The sequence below is a fragment of the Gossypium raimondii genome, chromosome 11 (genome assembly GCF_025698545.1).
Source record: "Gossypium raimondii isolate GPD5lz chromosome 11, ASM2569854v1, whole genome shotgun sequence".
Taxonomy (NCBI): Eukaryota; Viridiplantae; Streptophyta; class Magnoliopsida; order Malvales; family Malvaceae; genus Gossypium; species Gossypium raimondii.
In genome coordinates, this window is record NC_068575.1 from 57,981,704 (window position 1) to 58,006,227 (window position 24,524).

Below are 24,524 nucleotides of genomic sequence, written 5' to 3' on the forward strand. Positions count from 1 at the left end.
TTTTTCCTTGGGATTAATATGGTAGGTACTCTTTCTTTAATTTGTATATCTTTGAGTTTAATTTCAATGTATTGAGACTTTTCTTCCTTTCTTTGTAAAAGTTTACAAATCAATTAATACAGTTCATCTTTAAGCTAAAATATTAAACAAACCATAACCCTGCGAATCAGAGGTTAAGTAGCGCAGATAAGCTAAACAAAAAGATATTTATAATTTATGTTGGGATTAAGCTTTGTTTACTCAAGCTTTATAGAAAATTATACTTCATCTTGTTGAGAAAGAAGCAAATTTTACAATAGAGTTTTTATTGAAGATCAAGGTGTAATGATCATTGTAGTAACTAGTCATCTTTGTTGCTGTTTGGTGCCTCAGTTTCATCTTTCTTCTGTGAATTCCTGTAGATAACAACTTAATTTTATTTATATAAATTTTGAGTTGTGTTTCTCTTATAGTGCTTAATATTACGAAGGCTTACTGTTGAGCCTTGATCCAACGGGAGAGCTGATAAAGCTGCACAGTTTCATTACAGGCATGGCAGACAAGAAGATGGAGGTTGCGTGGCTGTACCACCCATGCAAACCTCATGAATAATGCCGAGTAGCCGCACATTACTTCAAAACACATCAATCACTTATAATTTAGCAACGTATATCTATATTACTGGGATTAGAGTTGGATCTCGTAGGAGTAAGTTTGAATTAAGAATAAAAAGAGGGGTCAAACTTAGAGATTGGCTGACCTGCAGTCATGTTGCCCGATATCACTTCTGGGGGTTTCTTTGTGTCTAAAAATGCCTTTAAAAGAAAGAAAGCGATAGACACAAGAGTACTTGGATTAATCTCATAGAAATGACATAAAACAGCAGTGAACTATGTTGAAATGGATTTGAGTTTTTAGCAAATACTGCAATAGGGAGGCTCCAGTTGAAAACAGGGCCCCAGAAATGAGTTGTTTTAGGGCCAATGGGACTGTTCACAAAAGCTCTTAACACCTCCATTCCTCCTATTTCTGCAAATGAAAACCTCGTTTGTAAAACAAATAATAATGATACTGAAAAAAGAAAAAAAAAACCACAAGATTGTATCCCCATATAACAATTGTTCTTTCCATTATTGAAAATTCATGAGCACCATAAAAACACGCACAAACATATCTTACCAAAATATGACTATTGCAGCAGTTTGATGAACTCAAAACTTGAATAGGCAATAGTCAAAAATTGGTGAAATGTCTTCCCAGAATGTGGAGGATATATACGAATATTCAGTAGTAGAAAGATTCAATTACGAGTCCAACAAGCAACCATTAACTGACATTTTTTTTATATTTTTATATTTTTAAGTAAATTACTACAACAATATTCATTTAGATCCAAGTGTATCTTCAATCCTTTTACTTCTTCCCCTCAAATCTAACTCCCTTCACGTTACTTTCCTTCTCTCTCTATATATAATTGAAAATGACAACTTGTTTATCTTCCATGTCAGTTAGCTTTTAACACTCAATAGCTTTCATAGAATAATAGTCAATGGCGGCTCCTTCATCACATTAAATATAATCAATGGCGGCTACTTTATCACATTAAATTTTGTTTTTCCAATCTGATCAAATCCTTGAGATAAGGTTTTCTTGCCAGGTTTAGTATATATTTGGAATATGGATTGGCTTTCATGAATTATGCACTCACATTCACCCACTCTACCGGTCTAGCTGCTCAACATTGTTAGAGGATGAGTATTCACTCGGTACAGTTGATTCGGTTATATAGCAATAATCGATTAAACCGACCAGCCATTATCACCATAAACAGAGGAAATAATGTACCAATCTCTAACTGTTTGTAAGGTATTAACAATAGTTCACAACAATGGCTGCAGTGGAGATTGTCTAAGGCGTTTCAGCTGGCACAGACTGATAAAATACCTGTGAGGTGAGTTTATGGTGGAACTTCGTGCCGGATCAGTAGTTCAGCCCGGAAAGTTTTGTAGCTGATTCACGTGCAACCCATATCAATTTCTTTAGCAATAAAACAAGCCAGACACTAATCCAAGTAAATATTTACCCATTAAAACCAGATCGATGATTACTGATATAATCATGGCCATGGGATTTAAGATATTTTTATTCAATCTTACTCTTGGAGACTGAACAATCTTGGGAGGCTGCTGCATCTTCAATAGTGCTAATCCTTGTTAGGAACAGTGGATTCGGAGCACACTACCATTGAAACATATTAATTAAGCAAGCATTGTATTTTACTACAGGATTAAGAGATTGCTATATCCGATTTTATCGTGTTGAACAGCAGGATATAGTGTTCTGTTCCTATGAGTATCAAACCTATGTTTCTGTAACTTCCTAGAATTTTCTCTATCGTGGTTTCAGAAAATCCAAATATGTTCGTCCCACAATTTAAACTATCATCTTTATGGACAAATGTTAGCTATTGATGCTTTTTACAAATGTTGCCTCCATTTCTGTGCTCTCCACTGCCTGGCAATATATCGTAAGGCAAAGCCGATATCTGAAAAGAATCCCAAATAAAATCCAATTGATCAATACAAGGAAAGCAAAAGTTGTGATTTCCATGTCTCCATCAATATAAAAAAAATTGTAATAAACTGAAACACATACAAGGTGATAGCAATGTGAAATTGTTAATGGCATGTACAAACTCCTTATTATTTGGAAAATATGACTGTACTGTTACCCATGGAAAGAAAATGGATATATATTGCATCTAAAAAGGTTATGGAAATTTGAAAATAGCCATTAACATCATACCTATTAAAGCTGTTTAAACTATGACTTTCTCCAGGTTCAGAGCAGTGCTAAACCTCTTCTACATGCTCATCTGTGTTGCACGTTCAAGAAGACTTCTGTATTCACGACTTCTTGACCACTCATCAATCTCACGAGCTCGTAGAACAGGCAGTGGATGTGAAAGTTGCCGTGTTTGGGCATTTCTAAAAATCATGAGGTAATTAGACAATCAAAGGGGAAAGCAATATGTGAGTTTTGAATGCTTCACCAAAACCATTCCTCACCTTATATACCACCCCATTGGGCTTGAAGAAGCCTTTTCATAAGAGTGAGCTTGCTCCAAAAATGCATCAACATTTAGCTGATCAGCCATTGATGGGCAGCCACCAGTTAATTTCATCAAAACAGAGATGGCAACCTCTTGTATGTGCATCACAATTAGAATTAGATAATGAAATCTCAACTATTTTATCACAGATTATATTAGCTCGGAGATGTTTTGGCAAACCTTGGGATCTTGTGCAACAAGAAGGGCTGCACGATCACAAGTTAGCTCTGCTGCCCTAAGCCAGCGGATTAATTGTTCCTCTAACCTCTGAGCTATAAAGCCACCAAGTCCTGTGAGAAACTAAGGTATTCAAAACCGTGTTGTTTAATAACTGCAGTAGAGTACTATAACCAAAACCAAAGGTGGTTCAGAAAATATTTATATATATTTGAGGATAACATGCCATCTAAATTCCCTTTTTTCTACTTCAGTAGATTGGAAACGTTATTCCTATTTCCTGTAAAGACAACTACTATAAGATGCATGCTAGCAAATGACAAGCAGGCCAATTTATATGTGTACTGTTAATAACTTAATATATATGCACCCACACCAATACATAAAGTACTCTTCTAAAGGTAAAGTGCAATGGGATTAACTAAGAATCGCTTCTAGAAGTCCATTAGCTTGGACAGTCTTGCCTAAGATCTTGTTTTCCCATACATACTAGTTTGAACTTTTAACTAAACATTGCACATGAAGGATATTAGATATAATTAATGATAATGCACAGTATAAGAACAAAAATATTAAAAAGATGTATAATATTAAAATATAATTCTATTTTTCAAAATAATAAAAAGATAACATTTCAAGGATTAACAGTCCTTATATACTCCAATAATTAATTGATTAAAATGATTTGGTATATTCATTGATTATCAAGGCTAACTATGACATAACAGATGTGGATTATATAGAAGAGGTATTACAAGATACTTATATTACAAAATAATATAATGTGCTGTCATTGAACTAAGAATGTACCAAGTAGCTAAGTTGCTCCAACTGATGGATAGAACCAAAATACATACCAGGTAAACGATAGGATCCAAGAGTGAGAAGATTTGCAAAAGTAAGCCATACACCATGATCGCATTTGAGATGACCTAACTCATGAGCCAAAACAGCCTACCTTGAAGTAGCACAGAAAAAAGAAAACTAATGACATTTTATCATTCAAATCACAATACTGCTATGGATGATAAAGCACATACAATTCGATTTAGACTTTTATAATCACATATATAAATAGGATTGGAGCAGCAGTCAAGACACTAAAAGGAAATAACAAAAAAAAAAAGGGAAAATAAGTTTTGGCTCGTGATGGAAACGGAGTGAGAAAGAAGTGAAGACCTGTAATTCTTTTCGTGTCAGAAGCTCCACAAGACTAGTATGGATAATAACAAATGGTTTTTTACCACTTATAGCCAATGTATAAGCATTCGGAATGGGACTTTGTCGAACATAGAGATCAGGAGGTTCAATATTCAATATTCCCGCAGCCTCAATCATCATTTTATGAAGTTCCGGAAGCTGATACAAGGAAAAAAATTGGAATAATTTGATGCAATTTACATAGGATACAACCAGGAAAACAACTTCAAATAAAAAACACTCTAAGCATCAAATAACCTGATCTTTCGAAACAAGGATTGAAGTTCCTATATTCTCAAGAAGCATGATTTGCTCAGTCACGGTTCCTGCTATAAAGATTCAAGTTAAGGCTTCTTTAACATCGAAAACTCACGCAATTTACAGTAATGCTGCATTTTGGACTTTAGATATTCGATTTTCCTACTACTTGCTTTTTGCTTTCAGAATAGAGAAATCAATTGCTTCGAAGAACTAAATAGATGACAAAATCACATGTATATGAAGCACTAATCTTCGAATTGACGTTACATCTAACTAATTTCCTTGGTTTTAATCAGATTTTAATTTTGTTTTTAACTAACTAATTTTGGAAAAAGAAAAGGAAATCAAATTACAAAAAGTAGATAGAAAAAACAACAATTGAAGTTACCGAGTATAGCTCTTCCTATTTCGTTAAGGCCTGGAATCGCTCTCAATAGCAACGTATTCTGCATCCAAAATCCAAACAATATATCTCTTTAATTGTGTATAAAAGAAAATTTATTAAAATTGTCATAGAAAACCGGACCTGTTTATCGAGCGGGTGCCGGAAATCGTCGGCGTCGAGGTCACGAAACACAAGCGGATGAGCTGTGGAGTCAACCGACGCCTCGATTCTTCCATTTCTCTTCTTGACCGATCCGAATCCGACAAATAAAGGACCACCGAACCTAGAATCAGTCGGAGCTCTGATTCTGAATCGGAGAGAAGAAGACGTAAAAGAACAAGACTTTTGAGAAGGGAAACAGAAAGAAGAGAGAACCAAAGAAGCCATTATTTTTTCAAACAGGCCAAGCGAATGACATGAGCTTTGCGTTAAGTAAGAGATTGAATTTCTTTCTAAAAAAATCTTTTAAGGTAATTTTCCGAAGATTTTTTTTTTTGAATTTCTTTGTAATTTTATGGTTACCGTTTGGCGCCACTTCGTTTTGCCGTTGGTTTATAAGCTTTTTCGTAGTTTCAGGCTAAGTTCAAGGAAAAATCCGGTAAATTACTTTCACTGTCTTAAAGCACCCGGACGTTGTCGTTTTAACGGACTGCGTCGTTTTTTTTTTCCTAATTTTTTATTTTTCAGAGCTTTAACATCATGTAAATACTTTTTCCCTTTGCAGGAAACATTCAAATAATCGACCACCAACCCCAGATGCTACAGAAGATCAAGAAAAAGAGTTAATTGAGAGTGGGAAAAAAAAGAGAGTTTAATAGAGATGTGAATGAAAGCTCTTTTGCTTTCTACAAGTTATTTATGTTAGAACTTTGAATTGCCTTGCTGTAAGAATCCAATTTTCCTCCAGAATTATTACCATTCGATTCGATAGCTTGAAGCACAATGGATCAATTATAGCAACGAAAATTAGTTCATAAGGTGGGAAAAAAAAGCTTGGTTCGACAGTCCCAGCTCCTGCTTGTTGATTCACTTACCCGCTCTTAAATTCATGATTCCAGTTGTCATTGAGATACGATAATAAAAAGGGTTAAAATACCTGAGAGGTCCCTGTATTAGGATTAAATTAGCCCCTATACTTTGCTCTCTGATAAAGTATTCTCTTTTACAACTCTACTGAAGCCCAGCTGACCTAAAAGGAGACAGGAGACAGTTATAAAGCACAAAAAAGACATCAAATTCAAGGCCTTCATTTCTTGAGGACTTTAAACATTACACATAGTAGTCATTCTCTTTCACATTTTGCAATTCTATCTATATAGGATTTTTAATACATAAAAATATAATGCAAAAGTTTAAAAAAGTATCTTTCACAAGACACAAACGCAATTTTATTCAGGTGGCTAACGCCATTTCCCACTTTTCCTGAGTTGATTCACCAACTGGTCTTTAACCCACAGCTTGCGCTCTATGGAAAATCTGCGAAAAGCAGGCAGCCTTAAGCCCTTAACCCTAGCACATTTGCACTCAGATAACTTTTGGCTTATGGAGAACCTGCTTGTTCACAAAGGTCTAATAGATCCAACGTCTGCAAAAGAATGATATGAAGCTCTTGAGCTTCAGTTAAAAGGATCCAATATTTTGATTACCAGAAAGTTCGCATGAAATAAGAGACCAGAAGAAAAAATTATAATTGCTTGCAGTACCTCAGGAACTGAGAGCTCGAGACGAAACTTGGGGCCATCATAGTGGTGCAAGACTGGCCTAAACGCATCCTCTTCCAATGCCTTGCAGAGTTTCCTAATACAGATTCTCACCTATTTATTTGGGGAACAAATTTAAAAGAATTAGAGCTCATGCCCTCTTACAAGGGAATAAGCAAGTAAGTTACTACAAATTATAAACACAAACTTCACCTGAGCAGGAAACCTTGACTCGCCTTTGCATTTTTTGTCTTCCCAAGCAGTTGGATCGATGTTAGAACCCCCAAAAGTTGCTGCCTGTATGTATAGAAGAAAACATCAATGACACAAGAGAGGAAAACAAAAGATGTTGAAATGATTTGCTACAGTATTATAAACATCAAACATCCAAGCCCTTTTTTTCCCTTTGGGACTGAGGTGGAGGTGGAGGTGGAGCGAAGGAGAGAACAGTTATAATAGACCACACATCAAAAGATTACATTGATGAATCTTATTGGCTGTTGGACAACCAATTAAAAATACATAACATAATCATAATTTGTTCCCTAATTATTCCTCGTCCAGCAAAAGTGCGCAACATGCAAACATTCAGAAATAAATGAACTCCTAATAGAACAGCAGCATCAATCATTATAGAGGGATTTCTAGGATTTCTAGGAATGTTAATTTACGAGTATGAAGTAGGTGAACAAACCTCAAAAATACCATGCAACTGATGAGTAGTATAGTTATAGAGAAATAGAGGTAAGCCAGGTGTAATTGCCCGAACAGAGTCCCTATATCTTGGTGGTAAACCTATCAAATGAGAAAACAGCAACATGTAAGAAATCCCACCTAAGATGTTAATAATAGAAATCACTTAAGTGATGATTACATCAATGAGAATGGGAGTCTTCAAACAGACAGAATAACTTATTTCCAGAACACTAAAACAGAAAGAATGAAACAAAAAGGTTGGCAAGAGAAAATGACAATTACCAAATAGCTGCCGCTTTAGATCTTCCTGCATTGTATCATTGTTACAAACAAAAATGTATCCTCCAAGCACCTCATTTCTCGGGAGTGTCTCAGCTGCAGGCAATGTCTTGAACCGTTTGTCAACAGCATTGTTTGCACTGTTCTCGTTGCTGTTGTTATTGCTGGTGCTGCTGTTATTATTGACATATTTGCTGCTATGATTATTGCCGCTATATTTGTTGCCAGCCAGGTTTCCCAGGCTATTGCTATTATTTTTCTGGTAAACAGCATTTATATTGTAGGTACCATTTCGGAATGAGCTTTTGCTTACATTATCTCCAATCTTGGAGTCCAAGTTTAACATATTGAAGTTAAGGTTCTCGAATTTGTTGTCTTCCCGGAAACCAAATTTATCCCTTGTCCTTATTTCAGCTGGACCCTTCGAAAGATCAAGATTGCTCAGGCGTTCACCCTTTGTCCTCGTCTGCTCAGCCAATTTAGAGGCAACCATCAGCCAATGGTTATCCTCTGAGGCTTTTGATTGTCCTCGAAGATAATCCCCCAGCTGCCAAAAGCTATCCATGCTCCCCATCTTGCAAACTCTAATAAGAGAGGAAACGTAATTTGTAAAGAATTGTTTAATTACACAAAAGAGGCATAGAAACAGGGCAAAGACTAAGCAAAAATAAAAGGAAAACAAAGGCAAATATAATAATTCATCAATTGATTTTGTTCAAGATTGGCCTAACAAATAACAATAACAATTAGAAAAGAGTAAGCAAATATTAACCAGTCAACGCCAAGAAGCTTCAATGCCTACACAATAACCATAGAAAATCTCAAGAATTAAGCAATAATTTGATAACCAACCGTAACGCACCAAAAACTTGAAAGTTCACACTTCCTTTTTCTTTCCCGCACTTTTCACAAACACTCAAACATAAACCCAGAAATTCTAAAACTTAAAGAGTCAACCACACTTGACTCAGAAAAGAACCGACAATTTTTCTAATCCAAACCCAACACAACAAAATTAACCCCAAAAAATAAAACCCAAAGTATAATCGTCTTTAAAACAATACCTACAAAGGCAAAATCATCAAAAAAAAGAATACATATTAAATGTAAAGCATTGAACATAGAACTAAACGAAGAGATGCAGACTTCACCAAGCAAGGTAAAGCTTCAATGTTTTAACCCATATTTAGGGATCGAATGAACCCTAGATTTGGGGGATCCAAAAAAGAAAAAAGTACCTTTAGCTTTGCTAGCTATGCAAGTGAAACCCGTCAGACACGACACAAGAAGAAGGGGGTGGGAGAGAGAGAGAGAAATTATGAAAGAGGGGATTTTAATTGTCTTGAACAATTTGATGACGGAAATGCCCCTCAGGAGATTGAGTATTTTCGGGCTTTCCGAACAAAAGTTGTGGTGCGGGTGGAGTTGTCGGAGACGCCGCGTGTACACACTTTTCCCTTGCCTTTTTTGGAGTAATTAAATCCAATGGACTTTTTGACCGAACTTATTAAGTGAGTACTGTGAGTTATTAAATTGTGATTAGTTGTTTTAAAATTTTTAATTATTTTAGGTTTAGATTAGTTTTAAATTAAATAATCTTCCATTTATGTTATTTCATACAGCGTTGAATGTTTTTATCATAATAATTTTAGATAATTTTGGATTTTGATCACTTTAAATTTATATTATTTCAAGTTTAGAATATTTCGGATTCAAAACATTTAGAATTATAGCTAGTTTGAGTACAAATTAAATGAATTTGAGTTTTGGCTTTCTTTGATCAAATCAAGTTGGATTGGGTTTGAATGCTTTTGGATTAGTTTTAGTCATTTTTATTACTGGTATTTTATGTCTAAGTTATTTTGAATTTATGTTATTTTATATTAATTTCCTTTTACATGTGGTGTGTTCTTTTAGACTCAAGTAATTTCATGTCAATTCTAAAATTCAAGTCGAATAATTTTGAGTCATTATGCTTTTTTTATCAGCTCAAACTGAATTAAATTTAAATTCAAATGAATCAACGGATTAATAATTAATTGAATAGTAAATTATCAATCATGTTTTTAATTTTTATTATCGTTGAATTAAATAAATAATTTATGTTCTGAAGATTGAAGGGTGATTGTTATTGTATTAGCACGACATGTTATGTGCATTTTAAATCATACTAAAACATGATTCCAACATGTATTGCACAAAGTGAGCACTAAATTATAAGTGGTGAGTGTGGCTGACAACAAGGATGAATGGATGAATGCATTTTGTTTGTTGGTAAAATTGCACACCATGTGACATCTTCATAGTAAATTAAACGGTCAAAGTGAGCATACAGTATTATAATTATAGGAACAAAACATTTTAAGCTGTCCATTCAATCCAAATAAATATTAATGTGGCAAACATCTATCTAAAATTAGCTGGCAAATCAATTCCATTTGTCCCTTTTTTTCACTTTCATCAAGGGAAATGGACCAAATCATTAATTTTACCAAAGCTCAATTGTCATTTTAACCCAAAAGAAGTAACAATAAATAGCATCCAACAAACAAGGGATGCGGCCAAAAAAATTTAAGTGGGAGGGGTGAGATGGAAACTTGTAGAATTTAATTTATATGGGGATAATTTTAGAAAGTTATTTTTAGTCATTCAATAAAAATGTATTACTTTATATGTACATATATTGATATAATGCCTAATTTTAAGCATAACATCTCAAACCTTTTGGAATTGAATTATAAATTTTTTAAAAGGTTAAAATGTAATTTTATCATATAATATTTTATAATTCTATATTTTAAAGGGAATAAATAGAATCATTTTTTTACATTGGGAGTTAAAGTGCAATTTTATTATTTTTAAAGGGATTAAACTACTTTTTTTTTCATTTTTAGAGGATCAAGGTCCTTGCCATCCCCTCTTAATATTGCCTCTTCAAACCTTTAAATCAGAGGAAAAAAACGTGTTTAAGCACGCTTGAACTCACATTCTTCTTATTGTTGCAATCAAAGTGAAGACAGAAAATGTTTTAGGGGGCCGAAATTAAATTTTAAATTTTAATAGTCTATATCTTTTTAAATTTTAAAGAAATAAAACAAACTTTTGTCATTTTTAGGGGTCAAAGTACAATTTTAATTTTACTAATTTTAACCACCAGTTGCAATAGCAACAAGACTAATAGTTAAGGTACAGTCAACATCACTTTAGATTTTTTAAAGGAGTTTTTAATTAATATCAATCACTTTTTAATGTGAGATAAATTCTCTTTAATAATATTTTAAAATTTAACTTTAATTAATGTTGATTAATTAAATAAATTAATAAATAATAACAGTAACACAATGTTTATTCGGTTTATGATATATATTGTTTAGAATTTAAAATCTTAAAATTTACGATTTTAGGATTCTAAAATATTGGGTCTTGAGTTGAATTTATAAAAAAAATAAATTTATTTTAACGTATTCTCGCAACTGGAGAGACGGCTAGAAATTTATATTGGGCCTAAATACAGTTGTAGAAACAAAACCCAGACAATTGTGAGAGTAGGGCACAATACCTGATAAAGTTTCAACAAATGTATTTTATTATTATTAGAAATTCTAATATACGTGTATGTGTGTGAAAATCACGGATTTAAAATATAAATATGTGTTAAAAATAACATGTAATAAAAATGAAATTTATAGTTTGAAACTAATTAATTATAATAACACATGAAATATTTACGACATTAAAATAAAAAAATTAAAATTTGAATAAAACGAAATTTAAATACAATATATCAAATAAACAATATTAAATGCACTATAATTATTTATTATGATTTTTTCAACGATTGTGAGTTAGTTTCAAGTTGACTTGCGATACCAACTCAATTAACAATATTATTAATATATATACAACCGATGGAGATAATAAATTATATATATTAAAACAAAAGCTGTATAAAATGTATTAAAACGAAGTTTTGGTTAAGTGATAAATTTAAGGTTTTATTAATCCAATTGGCATGAGTTCAAATCTCATTATATATGTATATTTTAATTCATTTTGTTAAAATAAAAATACCAAAATACCCTCAAATAGTATAACTTATTTTAATTACGAAATAATATTCTCATAATTTCCTAACTAAGTTGGTGACTCGATTAAGGGTGACATCAACTCAAAAAGCATTTCATAGATATAAATAAATATTTATTATTATACCGGATCACACGTTGGGATCTAAGTGCAACATAACATGCAAAGATAACAATAGAAAAAGAAAATAAAAGTGAAAAAGATTAAACTATGCTATGAATGTCTGTATTATTATAGAATTTTAGATGTAATCCCTATATATTAAAAGCTAATATTTCAATATTTTTAATATTTTTAATTTAAAATTCTAGTTCAATCGTTATCATCATTGATAATTTCAATAAAAATGTTAACTTAATATGTTTATTCTCAATTAATCATATGTCACTTTACATGATGACAGCCTAATCAACATGTTAAATTGATAATCTTTTACGGAAAAATATATATTATTATAATAATTGAATTAAAATTTTAAATTGAAAAAATAATTTACTAAATCTCAAAATTTATAGAAGTATTGAAAAAAACAAAACATTCTATTCCCGACACTACACCCTTCACTCCAAACTGCCCTGCTGGCGAGGTTGATGAGTGGTCTCTTTGTTAAACCTCCTTGATTATTGAATTTCAAACCCCGCACCCTTATTGCGAGAGATCATGTCCAACCTCTGGTTTGGTGTAGTTACCCAACTTTTTACCAAATTGAGGCTCCACTTCCCCACTCCCCACATAATGCAAGTAGATAGATTCTTTGACACTATTTCCAGTACCAGTTTCCTAACATTTGCACAAAGGTTAACTTCAGTTAAATAAGAATATTTTCGAGAATTGGTCCCCACTAACGCCCAAAACGTCAGAAAAAAGGTGTAGATCTCGTATCAAGTTTTCCTCCTTTTTCTTTTCGTTTTTTCATTTTAGGAGGAAAAGTAGGAATATAGGGCTCCTGCTCATTGATTAAAAATCATGACATCATTTCCTCCATAGATAACGTTAATTCATTTACTAAAAAGAGATGAAATTTTAGTACAAGGGTGAGATTCGATGGTAGAAAATTAAAGCTATCCCAAATGAATTTGATAGACAATGAAATTAGCAGAAAAGTATTATAAAAACTCTTATACTAATAAATTGATTATATTTTACCCCTCCATTCAAGAAATAAATAAATTAGTCACTGTACATTAAATTAAAGGACAAATTGATCATTTATGTAAAAATTTTCATTCATTTGTATTGTTAAAAACTAGTGTGTTTGACAAAATAATCAAACAATGACACATGACGACTTATGTATATCTTATGCTGACATATAAGGACCAATTTTTAATAGAAAAAATGGATGAAATTTTGAATAGGAAGACTCTTGATTTAACATACACGAACTAATTTGCCCATTTTTTTAGTAGAGAGGATAAAATGTAAATTGACTACTTGCACAAGGACATCCATGATAACTTTTACCCAAGATAAGCATCGATACAAGGAAAAAACATAAATCATTGGACCAAAACTCAAGGATTGTATTTGCTTCAAGTAGTTTCCATTTCAACACTAAAAACTAAACAAAATCCAACAAATATGAATATAGAGGAAAACCAAAGTCTATACTGAAATTAGTTCGAGATCTCAGACAATTTATCTCTCGATCTGTGCTGTTGAGTCAGTAACATGAAAGCAAGCCTGCAATTTAAACAAAAGATTCGGAGTTAGCACAAATCCCCCAAAACTAGCAAACTCGAGTCCAAAAGAAAAGCATGCACATTACTGAGGTGCTTGTGATGTATTTCACAGACAGTTCTACTCAAAGAAGATAAAGTAATGGCTATATCTATTTGTTAATCTGCAATTATTTGGTTTATTTGCTTAAGGATGCCACCCAGATACAGAAACAAACTTAATCCAACATGATCATGTCTAACCCTGCTGCAGAATCCAGTATTTAACATGTAGCAGATAATTGATACTTTATGTTTATGACCCTAAAACAGCTTCAAAAAATATGATCTACAAAAGTGCTCGCCTTCGACTCTTTCTTAGTTCTCACCCATTCTCATTGCCTTATCTAGAATGTGAGTTTAGACCACTTTATTGCTCATTAGATACAGCAAAATTGGAGCTTAATGAACTATTGCATGAACAAGTCGAGCTAGATACCGTCCAAAAAGGTTTCTAAGACAATCATATGAATCACCATAGCAGGAAAGGAGTTTTCCCCTTATTCTTTTACCATGACCAATTGTTTGTTCCTTTTTTCTACATAATACAGAACCTGGGACGCCAAATGGGGATTCGTCAATGAAGAACAATACTATATAGTAAAAAACATTCAATTTCCAGGTTTTCCCTACCACTCAAGAATCTAAACTTCAGAAAATTTTCAATTTTCATAGTTGTGGAGAACAGATTTTCACAAGATCCAGAAGATTTCGTTTTCCAATGCATTAACTTCCAAAATGATTCACATAAATACAGATAAATACCGAATCAGTGACAGATCTATACTAATTAAGACAGCAAACCTCATAATAATGTGAAAAATAAAGTAAAAACAGAAGGAACCTAACCTTACCTAACCGGATCCAACAATAATGTTGTTAATGGGGATAAAGATGAGCTTGACGAAAAATCCTACAAATCCCATAACCACGAATCCGATCGCTGTACGGAGCGCCACCTTCGTAAATTCTAAAACAAAAAGAATCTTTCAATCAGGATTCTGACGGATCAACAAAACCTAATAATCGAGAGAAAACAAAAAGGAAACATCAGTAACCTTTGCGATCGGGCTTGTGGCATCTCTTGACGAGACGAACACTGTCCTTAGCGAACTCCCTTAGCGGATCAAAAACTGAGTCAATTGCGTCCATTTTTCCTGTTTATTTAGCTGATTTCTGCTTTGCAATTTGAAAGTAAGTTTTGATTTCTAAGATCCGTTAATCTCTTATGAGGCTGTTGACGAAAATAGGATTTTATTTGTTTGGACACTAATAGCCCCATATGTTTATTTAAATGGACAATTTTACCCCTATATCTAGGGATATGATTGACCTTGGGTAGATCTCTATAATAATAACTTAGTAAGCGAGATTTGGGTTCATAATCTTGATATTACATTTGATTGATGGAAACTTTTATCTTAACTGCTGATATTACCTTTTAAATTAAAATTATATTATTTTAATAATGTTAAGACTAATTTCATTAATCTTACATTTTCGAATAAAATAAATTTTAAGTATAGTTGAAAACAAAATTACTCATTTTTCTTAACAGTAGTCAAATTTTAAAATTATAACTATTATATTTATTTTAAATATTTATTTGTTATTATATAATGAATTATAATTATGGTGGGATATGAACACCTTTTCATGAATTATCAGAATTATTTTAAATCATATATTTAATTATAATATAAATAATTATTATTATAAGTTATCATAATTTCATGGAATTTGAAACTAAAAAATATTTTAAAAAAACTAAATTTGTATAAAAATAATCTATTCCAAAGACAGTTTAATAAAATATTTTTCTATGTAGTCTTAAGTTGCATCAAATAAGTAATTGATATTTTTTTTTTGAATAATCTATTATAGGTTCTAGACATATTTGTTTTTTTTTCCTGAGCTAATGTCCAAAATTACCCATAGCCCGACCCTAAACCATAAATAAGAGGATAATACACTTCAACGCACTCGAACTCCCACACCCTTCTACATTGGTAACAATGCCTATACCAATTAAGCTAAGACTCAATCGACAATAAACAATTGAATATTACATTACAACTAAATGAATCAAATAAGTTAATGCGGTGTACTATAAATTCCACCTTAAAATATTACATTCCTATTATCCTATTACGAAATATTCATTCAACTAAACGTTTTTAAAAATTATTTTAAAATAAAAATTATATTAGTGTAATACTTTTGTTTGAGATTGTAAAATTCAAATTCAACTGGTAAAATATTTAAAATTTATTAATAAGTAATAAATATTTTTATAATTTTATATTTTCATATAAAATTTTATTTATATAAAAATTTAAAAATAATTAAAACACTATTTAAAATAATTATGAATTTAAAGAAAATTATTTACTTCTTCACTTAAAACTCATTCAATAAATAGTTTTTTTTTACGAATATATTTTTGCAGCTTAGGTTCTCATTGCTTTTGCTTTTTTAAAGCCTTTTCTTTTTTGGGGTTTTTTTATTTGTTGATTTAACTTCACTCAATTCTTTGACAATGATGGGAAAATAATCAATTATTAGGCTTCATCATGTCCGGATCACTTGTTCAGATTTGGAAGTTTGTTTGAAAAGTTGGAGGATTTGGATAAAAATATAAGTTCAAAAAATAAGTTTGGACAAAAAATAATGCCCGTTTAGAGAACGGGCTAAGCCTCGGGCAATACTTTTCTGGCCCGGGCCCAACCAAACCCGAATTTGACAAAAAAATCTATTATTGTTTGTTATTTTTTGCTACAATTTCACTATTATATTATTACTATTTTATTGTTATTAGTTAGATATTGTATAATTATTATTTTATTGTTAAATTTACTACTATTTTAGAGCATTTGTTTATTAAGTTACAACTATGTGTTATTTAAATATAAATATTTTTTTATATGTATTTTCAATGTGTTTGGAAAACATTTATTTTAATGTTTTTGGTCTATTTGATGTATTATCTTTTTTAAAATTATTTTTATATAAATATAATCTAAAAATTTAATACTGAATGAGTGGACCAAGCTTAAATTTACACTAATACAACTCGACCCATGATGAATTCTAGTTAGAATTATATAACTCGGCATATGGTTTGAAGAACAATGGCTTCCATCATTTATCAAATGGCAGTCATCAAGGATGATATTTGTTTTATAAAACTTAAATACCACCTCTTATTTAAACATTTCTTATAATAATTTGACGATTTTCCTTTTATAATTTTTTTTTCAAATTGAAATCAAAATTAAGGTTATTCATAAATCAAACTATTTGATCGAGTGGGATTTTGCATAATGTATTTTTAATTCAAATCAAATTTGTACTAAATAATAAAAATATATTATTATCATAGAAACAATAAAATAGAGTAAAAGTATCATGAAAGCTATCATATTAGGAGTTAAGTTGCATTTTATCCCTTTCACGAAAAATGAGTAAATTAGCCATTATATATTAGGTTAAAGAGCAAACTGATTAATTACATTAAAAAATATATTTTATTGTTAAAAACTAGTGCAACTAATAGAATAACCAAACAATTATACGTGACGTGCTACATATACCTCATTTTAATAATAGAAATGGATGAAACTTTTAAATGGAAGGACCAATTTATTCATTAATTTAACGGATAAATTTACTAATTTTTAATAGAGGGTAAAATACAATATAACTCTTAATATAATGACCTTTATGCATGCTACTTTTACTATAAAATGGGTCTGCTAATATGATTTGGACTAAATTTCAAAACAAAATAGATAAATATTGTGAAAATTCTAAAATAAAATTATATTGTAAAATCATAAAATTAATATCATCCTTTATTCAACATGTTATAACACTTAAAAAATAAAATAAAATAAATAAATTTCTCAACCGAAGGAATTGAATATGGCAATAATTGTGTGGTGGATCCAATAATAGTTAGGATTCTTCAATTCAACAACAAACATATTTGGACGCATCTTAAGAAAATATTAAATCGAAAAAAGAACACAAAAATCAACCCATCCATCTTCAATCATTCATGTAAGACGACCAGAATCCAAAGTGTTATTCATCTTTATCATCTTCCATTCCATGTGAGAATTTTAGAATAAAGTACAAACAAACGGCACAGAAAGGCTAGCTTCGCTGTACATGGTAGCTGTGCCGTTTTTTCTGCTGCTATAATCTCACCTCACCTGGTCATCATAAAATAAATAATAATATAAAATAAAACATGAAAAAATTGGGCCATTTACCAATAAAAGCTTATTTTTTTTTATAAATTTATCGAAATAGGCCCGGTATTTTATTATTAACCAGAATGGATCATTTTTCGGCAAATCACTTCCACGTCAGTGCGATGTCAGGGGACGTGCCAGGAAATCGCGGCCACGTCAGCACGCTTTGCTGATGTGGCAACAAATCACGTCCTCGAGGGGGCGATTTGTTGCATTTCCTGACTTGTAGGTTTTTGTATTTTAGGGTTTAAGATTTTTAGAATTTTTAGGGTTTTGGAGAAAAAAGTAAACAGATAAGTTGCGCCCACGTGTACGCGCTTATTTATGGAAACATCTGCCCTTGAATCTACAAATGTTGAGCATGCATTCACTGAAATATTAACTCAAATACATCATGTGATCAGTCGAAAAGCACTCGAAGGAGGGAATGATCAAACAACATTGTCCAAGGGACAAACCATCAATGTCGGCTCTCGGGATGATGTTTCAGCTGTGAAGAAAGACGGCTGCTGTTAGATGATTCCGAGTGTCCAAATTTGCTTCCTCATTAAGCACAAACTTTCCTCACCGTGATCTTTCTCGAGATCTTTCGTTGAAGACGAAGAAATCACAGCATTCTAGGGATTTTCTTATAGTTTGTTCAGACAGATCTAGTTTTAGCATTTTAAATTATTTTCATTAGTTACGGAGAATAAATTTTAAATTAGCTATCATAATGTTTTGTATTTTTAAAGGAGTATTTTATGTAATATAACAAATAAATATGGATAAATTAGGTATTATAAATAATTTAAATAATTTAGTGCAACTATATACATGAAATTTCATTAGATGGGCAAGTCGCGGCCACGTCAGCGTGATTTGTTGTTGACGTGGCAACAAATCGCCCCTCGAAGACGCGATTTGTTGCCACGTCGAAAGCGCTACCGACGTGGCGCGATTTCTGATCGTCTCTCGACATAAGCGGCGACGTGGACGCGATTTGCCGGAAAAGGCCATTCCGATAAATAATAAAATACCGGGCCCATTTCGGTAATTAAAAAAAAAAAGATTTTTTTGGTAAATTGTCCGAATTAAACAGCAATTTTTTTTATATACAAAATCAATGAGTAGAAGCAATATCAAAACATAGCTGGCTGGTGGGGATAGCAAACCCCACTGCTTTCAATCCCTCTCTCTTTCACTTGTTCTTCTTCTTCTTCTTCTTTATTTTTATTTTTATTTTTATTTAATTTGTTTTTGTTTCATCATTACATACATGTTAGTATCTTTAGTCTTTGTACTATTTTCTCCATAATTTTTGTAATTTGTTTGTTCTTTTATTTTAAAAAAAATCGTGAATTTTGTGGTGGTTCTGTTCCAGCGAAGATGCTCTGTACAGTACACACCAATAAACCCCCACCCTTCCCTTTCAACTTGCAGTAGGAGACAACCATTTTATCTTGCTTTACAGCCCACAAATACAAAGGAAAAAAAAACCCAAAAAGGAATTTCACAATTTCAAATCAAAACAAATCAAGAAACAATTACTACCCAAAAAAAGGAAGAATTGGGTTCCCTTTTTCTTTTTCTTTTATTTCTTGTTTATATCAAATTTTCTACTCTGCTTGTTCTTCATTATCTTTATAAAAAGCCCTTTTAGCTTCCCAAGTTTCTCGAATAATTCCAATCAAACGAATAAAAACAGTAGTTTTTTTTTTCTTTACTTTGCTTGCTGTACATATACATATAGTATTAAGTATTGAACCCTGAGGGAAAGCATTGTCGGCGCAGGGTCACTTTCTGTCGGCATTGTCTGTATCCAACGAGGGGTATTCGTTTCTAAGTTATTCATTCAATTTTTAAATTCAGAACTGAATTTGCATTCCAAAGCTGTCTCTGTGTTGTGTTTTTTTTTCTTTCTCATTTGGTTTCGATGATTTGGACCTTCCATCTCGTTTATTAAAAAAAAAAACCAACTACAACTATTCCACCAACTTCATCAACTATTGCTCACCTCGATTCCTCATCACTGCTGTCTCTTTTTGTCTGCCCTCACCATCCCTTCTTTTTTTTTCACCTTGATTTCACCCATTCGCACTTTATCTTATTCTGGATATCACTCGGTTTCTTCCCCCAAATCGAGTTTCTTGTTTCTCGCTTCTTTCGATGTGGGAATGCGGGTGATTCTGCTCTTAAAGAGATCAATTTGATTTCTCATTGCCAAATGAATGGGAATACAGGTTTGAAGTTTCCGACTTTTCTTTTTCCCTTTCATTTTCCGTCAATGTCTCATTATCTTTTTTCTCTGTGATTTGACTTTATAAATAGTACCATTTTTTGACGACCAATTGGGTTGTGTATCTGTGATTTATATGTCCACTTACATTCGAATGCCGTCAACTCTATGAAGGGGGGATACAAAATGCTCTGGGTGCTCAAATTAAATTCCATTTTTGTTTCTGATTTGCAGCATTATTTGGATAATTACGATTGTTGAGCGTTTCCGTACAATGGGTATTCAGTAGTATAGAATTTGAAACGTTCTAAGCTGAGTTGCTTCTTTGAGATTTTTTAACTTTTAACCAATGCAAAGCATCTTTCTTTTATAACTAGCAACTTGCTTGCCTTATCCACATAATCTATATTCTATATAATTGGATCATATGTATTACATTTCATTATATTCACGCTGGCTTTTGTTGTCTGAAATTTGAATGCATATGTTGGTTCTGGATAAAGATTTATCCGGTCGTCTTGTCTTCTTTATTTCAGGTTAAATGTGTAATAATTTCAATCATAGCTGAAGTAGTTCCAATACCAGATGTCAACGAATCTTGCAGCAATATTAGGAGGTGCTGCAGGAGCCGTGGCATTGGTGGGGATAGTTGGCTTGCTTATATGGTTCTGCCTATTTCACAAACGGGGTGTTTCAAGAACATCCGAGACCGGATCTTCGGATCCCTCTGTTCAAGGTAGTAACATTTATGTCATGCTTGTTTCTAGAGTCCCTTAAAAGCCACAAGCACGGTGTACTAGATAACTTATTTGCGTTTTTTCCGCTGACTTTTAGGAAGACATATTGGGGTCCAGTTGTCACTGCGGGAAGCTAGACGGTTTGAGTTGAGGGAGTTGTCTTTGGCGACCAAAAATTTCAGTGATAGAAACCTGATCGGGGAAGGGAAATTTGGTGAGGTATATAAAGGTTTGCTTCAAGATGGAATGTTGGTTGCTATCAAAAAGCGAGCTGGAGCTCCTAGTCAGGAATTCATTGATGAGGTAAAAGCCACTTGCCTTGCCTTGCCTTTATTGCCTTGATCATGGTAATGGGAGTCATAACTAACATCCATGGCCGGTCGAGGATTGCTTTTAGGTAGAGATTTTTCATAGGGTTCAAAAAATTCTAAAAAATTACTTGCTAATTTGAGTCCCTCATAATATTTATTTAGGGTTTCCAGCATCTGTCAAAATATAGCAAAGAATATCATACAACCCACACTTAGGTCTCAACCTGGCAGGGTTTCATCCTAGTAATTAGTTGTCAACATTTTTGGTTAATCTTTTTCTTATTGAGCTCAATTTGATGACTCCATCTTGGGTTGTTTGCAAGCTTGTCATGTTCTTTCTTCAGCCTTTGGTATGATTTATTTAAGATGTAAAATCTGTATTTGCCTTTAAATTTTGGTCCAATATCGTTCCCTCTCCATGCTTCTTTAGTACAGACTCATTCACGGTTTGTCCTTTGATCTAATGGTACTCAACTTTACTCCTAGGCATGCTATCTTTCATCTATTCAGCATCGGAATCTTGTCACTCTTTTGGGCTACTGCCAGGAAAATAATCAACAATTTCTTGTTTACGAATATATACCCAATGGAAGCGTTTCCATTCACTTGTACGGTAACTCTCTATCCAGTCACAATTTTTGCATTTATGAACAAACTTCTATGTCCTACATATATGTATATGTCATGTTGGGAGAGTTCATCTAGGCAAATGTATGATGATTTAATAGTGAAAGTGAAATAGTATTTAGTTCTATATTGAACTTTTTTCTGGTTCATTTCTGCAGGAGTTGGTCAAGTCTCAGCTCAGAAGATAGAATTCAAGCATAGACTTTCAATAGCTCTAGGTGCAGCTAAAGGTGATCCTCTGCAAAATCAGTGAGCATTTGTGGCTTTCCTGGTATCAGTTTTTCTTTTCTTTAGATAAACTAATCCAAATAGGAATAAGGGTCCCACAAAATTGTTTCGTAAGTTTCTGTAACACTTCGAAATTCAGATGTTCATCTTCTATGGTTGTGATTTTCGAAAATTTACTGCCTGATTTACGTTGCCTAGATTTGTTATTTGTCCCTTTTGCAGGCTTGGCTCATCTCCACTCTTTAAGTCCTCGATTGGTACATAAAGATTTCAAAACGGCAAATGTTCTTGTAGATGAGAATTTTATAGCAAAGGTTGCGGATGCAGGACTGCGTAATTTTCTGGGAAGAATTGATGTTGCTGGACCTTCTTCTCAAGTGACAGCAGATGAGATATTTCTTGCTCCTGAGTACTCTCTCTTCACTTTGTGACTGTTCTGATGGTGTATCGTTCATAATTCTTACATGTATGCATTGACTAATGCAGGGTGAGGGAGTTTAGACGTTTTTCCGAAAAAAGTGATGTGTATAGTTTCGGAGTATTCCTTTTGGAGTTAGTAAGTGGGCGAGAAGCATCAGAATTACCATCTTCAAACTCCACAGAGAACCTTGTCGAGTGGGTATGACATTGGCTTCATTTGTGCACCTTATTTATACGCTCTCGAAATACTTTCTTAGGGAGATGAGATGACAGCTATTAGTATCTTTCTATGCATGAAAGGAAAACGTGTAAGCTGTCATTTCTTTGGGCATTTGTTTGACTTCCATGGCTTCGCAAACGCCATGGATTGGAGATGTTATGAGTTGCTGGTTCTATACAAACTTAATCGTGCATTTCTAAATATCGTAGTTACTAACCACGTGATTTAACTTACGAGTTTGCGATTTCTCCATGAGAAAGCATTTGAGCCTAGGCAATGAAATTCAGACATTAGTGTGAGTTGTAGTTAAATAACATAACTTTTCGGCTTTTGCTCTTCTGGAAGGTGCAAAATAGCCACGATTACAGCAACATTTCCAGCAGCATTGATTCAAGGTTGGGCAGTAGCTTCACAGCTGAAGGCATGGAGGAATTCATAAGGTTAACCGTCCGATGTTTGGAACCATCGAGCGAGAGGAGACCGACCATGAGCTATGTTGTAGCGGAACTTGATCGGATACTCGATAAAGAGATGAGCTTGACGACGGTGATGGGGGAAGGAAGCCCAACTGTGACCCTTGGAAGCCAGCTTTTTAGAGCAACAAAATAGAAAAAGGAAAAAAAAAAAAAGAAAACCTGTAAGCCTGCAGCATCCAAATATCGGGAGTGACATGCGTGTGATATTGTTGAAGTACAAATTTTACTTTGAGATTCAGCTGTTTGTTAAGTGTATAAAAAACAGCTGTAATAATTTTTTTTCTCTTTGTTTTCATTTTTATGTTCATTATTATTATTATTATTATTATAATTATAAGATAAAAAGTGATGAGAAATCTTTGTTGTAAACCAAATATTTGTTGTTAATAGCAAAATTGGGTTGGTGTGATTTTTACATTAATCATACTATACACTGTTAATAATCGTGAACTTTGGATTCTGATTCATCCTTGTTATGTACTACGAACTATGATAGAGAGTGTCATGCATTATTTATTGATCATTTTGGTTAATTGATTCTTCTTACGTAAAGTTTGTATGAATATGTATATTTTCCTATTCAACTTCAATACATGAGAATAAAAGTTAAAACATTTTCGTCACCATTCAAAATTAATATTATCTACGATTATTTTAATCATATATGTTGTTTTTGACATAAAAGTCCTGAACTACTCATGTCTTTTTCCTCGAGATAATGCCTTTCAACTCAACTTAGTTGAATTCATCTTCTCCTAATTTGACAATAATATCCATGTCAATCGAGATAACACTTAGTAAAATAAGGAGATAACACTTACTAAAATAAGAAATTAAAAGATTTTGTTAAAATTGTTCCTTTGAAATTTCCTGAAAAGCTAGTCATAGGTTCTTGTCTCCATCAAAATAATAAGACCATTATACTCATTACTAAACTCGTTGAAGAGATGAAATATAACCAGGCTATATTTTTTTTATAAGAAGTTGAATTGATCATCATCGGAAGAATTAGGCAAAAATTAGGATACATTATAGGAAAATAAAACTTACATCGAAGAGAAGCAAATGAAAGATTTTTATAAAAATTCTTGTAGAATCGAGAATGAAGTTTTCATCCTGTAAATGTTAGATCATGAATTAATAACTGCATTAAATCTTCAAAAAATTCTCAACTGTTTCGAACTTTATATTTTTGGAATGAGAATATTGGAGTCCCCGATCAAACCTTATTCTATGATATTTACACGAGATTCCTCTTTCTTATAACAAGTTCTCGATAGGGCTTAGTTGAACAATTTAAAAATAAAATTGAAATCTGTATGTGGAAAAAATACAAACAATAATAATTTTTACGCAAACAATAATATTTAAAACACAAGCCCATTTATATTACGGAAAATATAAACAAACAATAACAAAATTTATTTTTCATTTT

At 32.5% G+C, this 24,524-nt stretch overlaps 5 protein-coding genes across 9 annotated transcripts; 1 reads left to right on the forward strand and 4 right to left on the reverse strand.

The window, feature by feature from the left end:
* Positions 1–246: 246 nt before the first annotated feature.
* On the reverse strand, positions 247–1,321 carry LOC105802416 (mitochondrial pyruvate carrier 1). The gene is made up of 5 exons (XM_012634033.2): positions 1,159–1,321; positions 905–1,008; positions 740–794; positions 476–611; positions 247–395 (listed from the first exon to the last, which is right to left on the reverse strand). The coding sequence occupies exons 2-5, from the start codon at positions 995–997 to the stop codon at positions 341–343; spliced, it is 339 nt and encodes a 112-aa protein (XP_012489487.1). The 5' UTR covers positions 998–1,008; positions 1,159–1,321; the 3' UTR covers positions 247–340.
* An 851-nt stretch (positions 1,322–2,172) lies between these two features.
* On the reverse strand, positions 2,173–6,193 carry LOC105802414 (plastoglobule-localized metallopeptidase 48, chloroplastic). 3 transcript variants are annotated; one of them, XM_012634031.2, is made up of 9 exons: positions 5,256–6,193; positions 5,118–5,175; positions 4,727–4,797; positions 4,448–4,627; positions 4,126–4,222; positions 3,272–3,381; positions 3,048–3,124; positions 2,785–2,966; positions 2,173–2,524 (listed from the first exon to the last, which is right to left on the reverse strand). In XM_012634031.2, exons 1-8 carry the CDS (start codon positions 5,499–5,501, stop codon positions 2,843–2,845), a joined length of 963 nt encoding a protein of 320 aa, XP_012489485.1. In that variant the 5' UTR covers positions 5,502–6,193; the 3' UTR covers positions 2,173–2,524; positions 2,785–2,842. The 3 variants fall into 3 exon arrangements, with proteins under 3 accessions (XP_012489485.1, XP_012489483.1, XP_012489484.1); XM_012634029.2 differs by having other exon boundaries at positions 3,048–3,181; XM_012634030.2 differs by having other exon boundaries at positions 3,048–3,181; positions 4,727–4,794; positions 5,256–5,876.
* Positions 6,194–6,341: 148 nt separating this feature from the next.
* LOC105802415 (B2 protein) lies at positions 6,342–9,190 on the reverse strand. The gene is made up of 6 exons (XM_052623486.1): positions 9,028–9,190; positions 7,793–8,373; positions 7,509–7,609; positions 7,028–7,111; positions 6,818–6,928; positions 6,342–6,699 (listed from the first exon to the last, which is right to left on the reverse strand). The coding sequence occupies exons 2-6, from the start codon at positions 8,361–8,363 to the stop codon at positions 6,655–6,657; spliced, it is 912 nt and encodes a 303-aa protein (XP_052479446.1). The 5' UTR covers positions 8,364–8,373; positions 9,028–9,190; the 3' UTR covers positions 6,342–6,654.
* A 4,187-nt stretch (positions 9,191–13,377) lies between these two features.
* On the reverse strand, positions 13,378–14,826 carry LOC105802413 (protein transport protein Sec61 subunit gamma). 2 transcript variants are annotated; one of them, XM_012634026.2, is made up of 3 exons: positions 14,652–14,826; positions 14,443–14,563; positions 13,378–13,558 (listed from the first exon to the last, which is right to left on the reverse strand). In XM_012634026.2, the coding sequence occupies exons 1-2, from the start codon at positions 14,743–14,745 to the stop codon at positions 14,448–14,450; spliced, it is 210 nt and encodes a 69-aa protein (XP_012489480.1). In that variant the 5' UTR covers positions 14,746–14,826; the 3' UTR covers positions 13,378–13,558; positions 14,443–14,447. The 2 variants fall into 2 exon arrangements, with proteins under 2 accessions (XP_012489480.1, XP_012489479.1); XM_012634025.2 differs by having other exon boundaries at positions 14,448–14,563; positions 14,652–14,823.
* A 4,172-nt stretch (positions 14,827–18,998) lies between these two features.
* On the forward strand, positions 18,999–23,510 carry LOC105802410 (putative serine/threonine-protein kinase). Of its 2 annotated transcripts, XM_012634022.2 has the most exons (8): positions 18,999–20,074; positions 20,607–20,806; positions 20,905–21,110; positions 21,605–21,731; positions 21,904–21,975; positions 22,196–22,382; positions 22,460–22,592; positions 22,959–23,510. In XM_012634022.2, the coding sequence occupies exons 2-8, from the start codon at positions 20,656–20,658 to the stop codon at positions 23,220–23,222; spliced, it is 1,140 nt and encodes a 379-aa protein (XP_012489476.1). In that variant the 5' UTR covers positions 18,999–20,074; positions 20,607–20,655; the 3' UTR covers positions 23,223–23,510. The 2 variants fall into 2 exon arrangements, with proteins under 2 accessions (XP_012489476.1, XP_012489477.1); XM_012634023.2 differs by lacking the exon at positions 18,999–20,074 and having other exon boundaries at positions 20,574–20,806.
* The last annotated feature ends 1,014 nt before the right edge of the window (positions 23,511–24,524 follow it).

Excerpts from the sequence above, each read along its gene's own strand:
- LOC105802413 (XM_012634026.2), bottom strand. The coding sequence starts at position 14,745 with ATGGACGCAATTGACTCAGTTTTTGATCCGCTAAGGGAGTTCGCTAAG. Across the intron at positions 14,564-14,651 it reads CCACAAGCCCGATCGCAAAG|AATTTACGAAGGTGGCGCTC; the intron begins GTTACTGATGTT and ends TTTTTGTTTTAG.
- LOC105802414 (XM_012634029.2), bottom strand. The coding sequence starts at position 5,501 with ATGGCTTCTTTGGTTCTCTCTTCTTTCTGTTTCCCTTCTCAAAAGTCT. Across the intron at positions 3,182-3,271 it reads TTGTTGCACAAGATCCCAAG|GTTGCCATCTCTGTTTTGAT; the intron begins GTTTGCCAAAAC and ends CACATACAAGAG. Across the intron at positions 2,967-3,047 it reads CCAATGGGGTGGTATATAAG|AAATGCCCAAACACGGCAAC; the intron begins GTGAGGAATGGT and ends CATGATTTTTAG.
- LOC105802416 (XM_012634033.2), bottom strand. The coding sequence starts at position 997 with ATGGAGGTGTTAAGAGCTTTTGTGAACAGTCCCATTGGCCCTAAAACA. Across the intron at positions 795-904 it reads ACTGGAGCCTCCCTATTGCA|GCATTTTTAGACACAAAGAA; the intron begins GTATTTGCTAAA and ends TTTCTTTTAAAG. Across the intron at positions 396-475 it reads CGTTGGATCAAGGCTCAACA|GAATTCACAGAAGAAAGATG; the intron begins GTAAGCCTTCGT and ends TGTTATCTACAG.
- LOC105802415 (XM_052623486.1), bottom strand. The coding sequence starts at position 8,363 with ATGGGGAGCATGGATAGCTTTTGGCAGCTGGGGGATTATCTTCGAGGA. Across the intron at positions 7,112-7,508 it reads AGTTGCATGGTATTTTTGAG|GCAGCAACTTTTGGGGGTTC; the intron begins GTTTGTTCACCT and ends CTATACATACAG. Across the intron at positions 6,700-6,817 it reads TCGAGCTCTCAGTTCCTGAG|ACGTTGGATCTATTAGACCT; the intron begins GTACTGCAAGCA and ends ATTCTTTTGCAG.
- LOC105802410 (XM_012634022.2), top strand. The coding sequence starts at position 20,656 with ATGTCAACGAATCTTGCAGCAATATTAGGAGGTGCTGCAGGAGCCGTG. Across the intron at positions 20,807-20,904 it reads TTCGGATCCCTCTGTTCAAG|GAAGACATATTGGGGTCCAG; the intron begins GTAGTAACATTT and ends GCTGACTTTTAG. Across the intron at positions 22,383-22,459 it reads GAGATATTTCTTGCTCCTGA|GGTGAGGGAGTTTAGACGTT; the intron begins GTACTCTCTCTT and ends TGACTAATGCAG.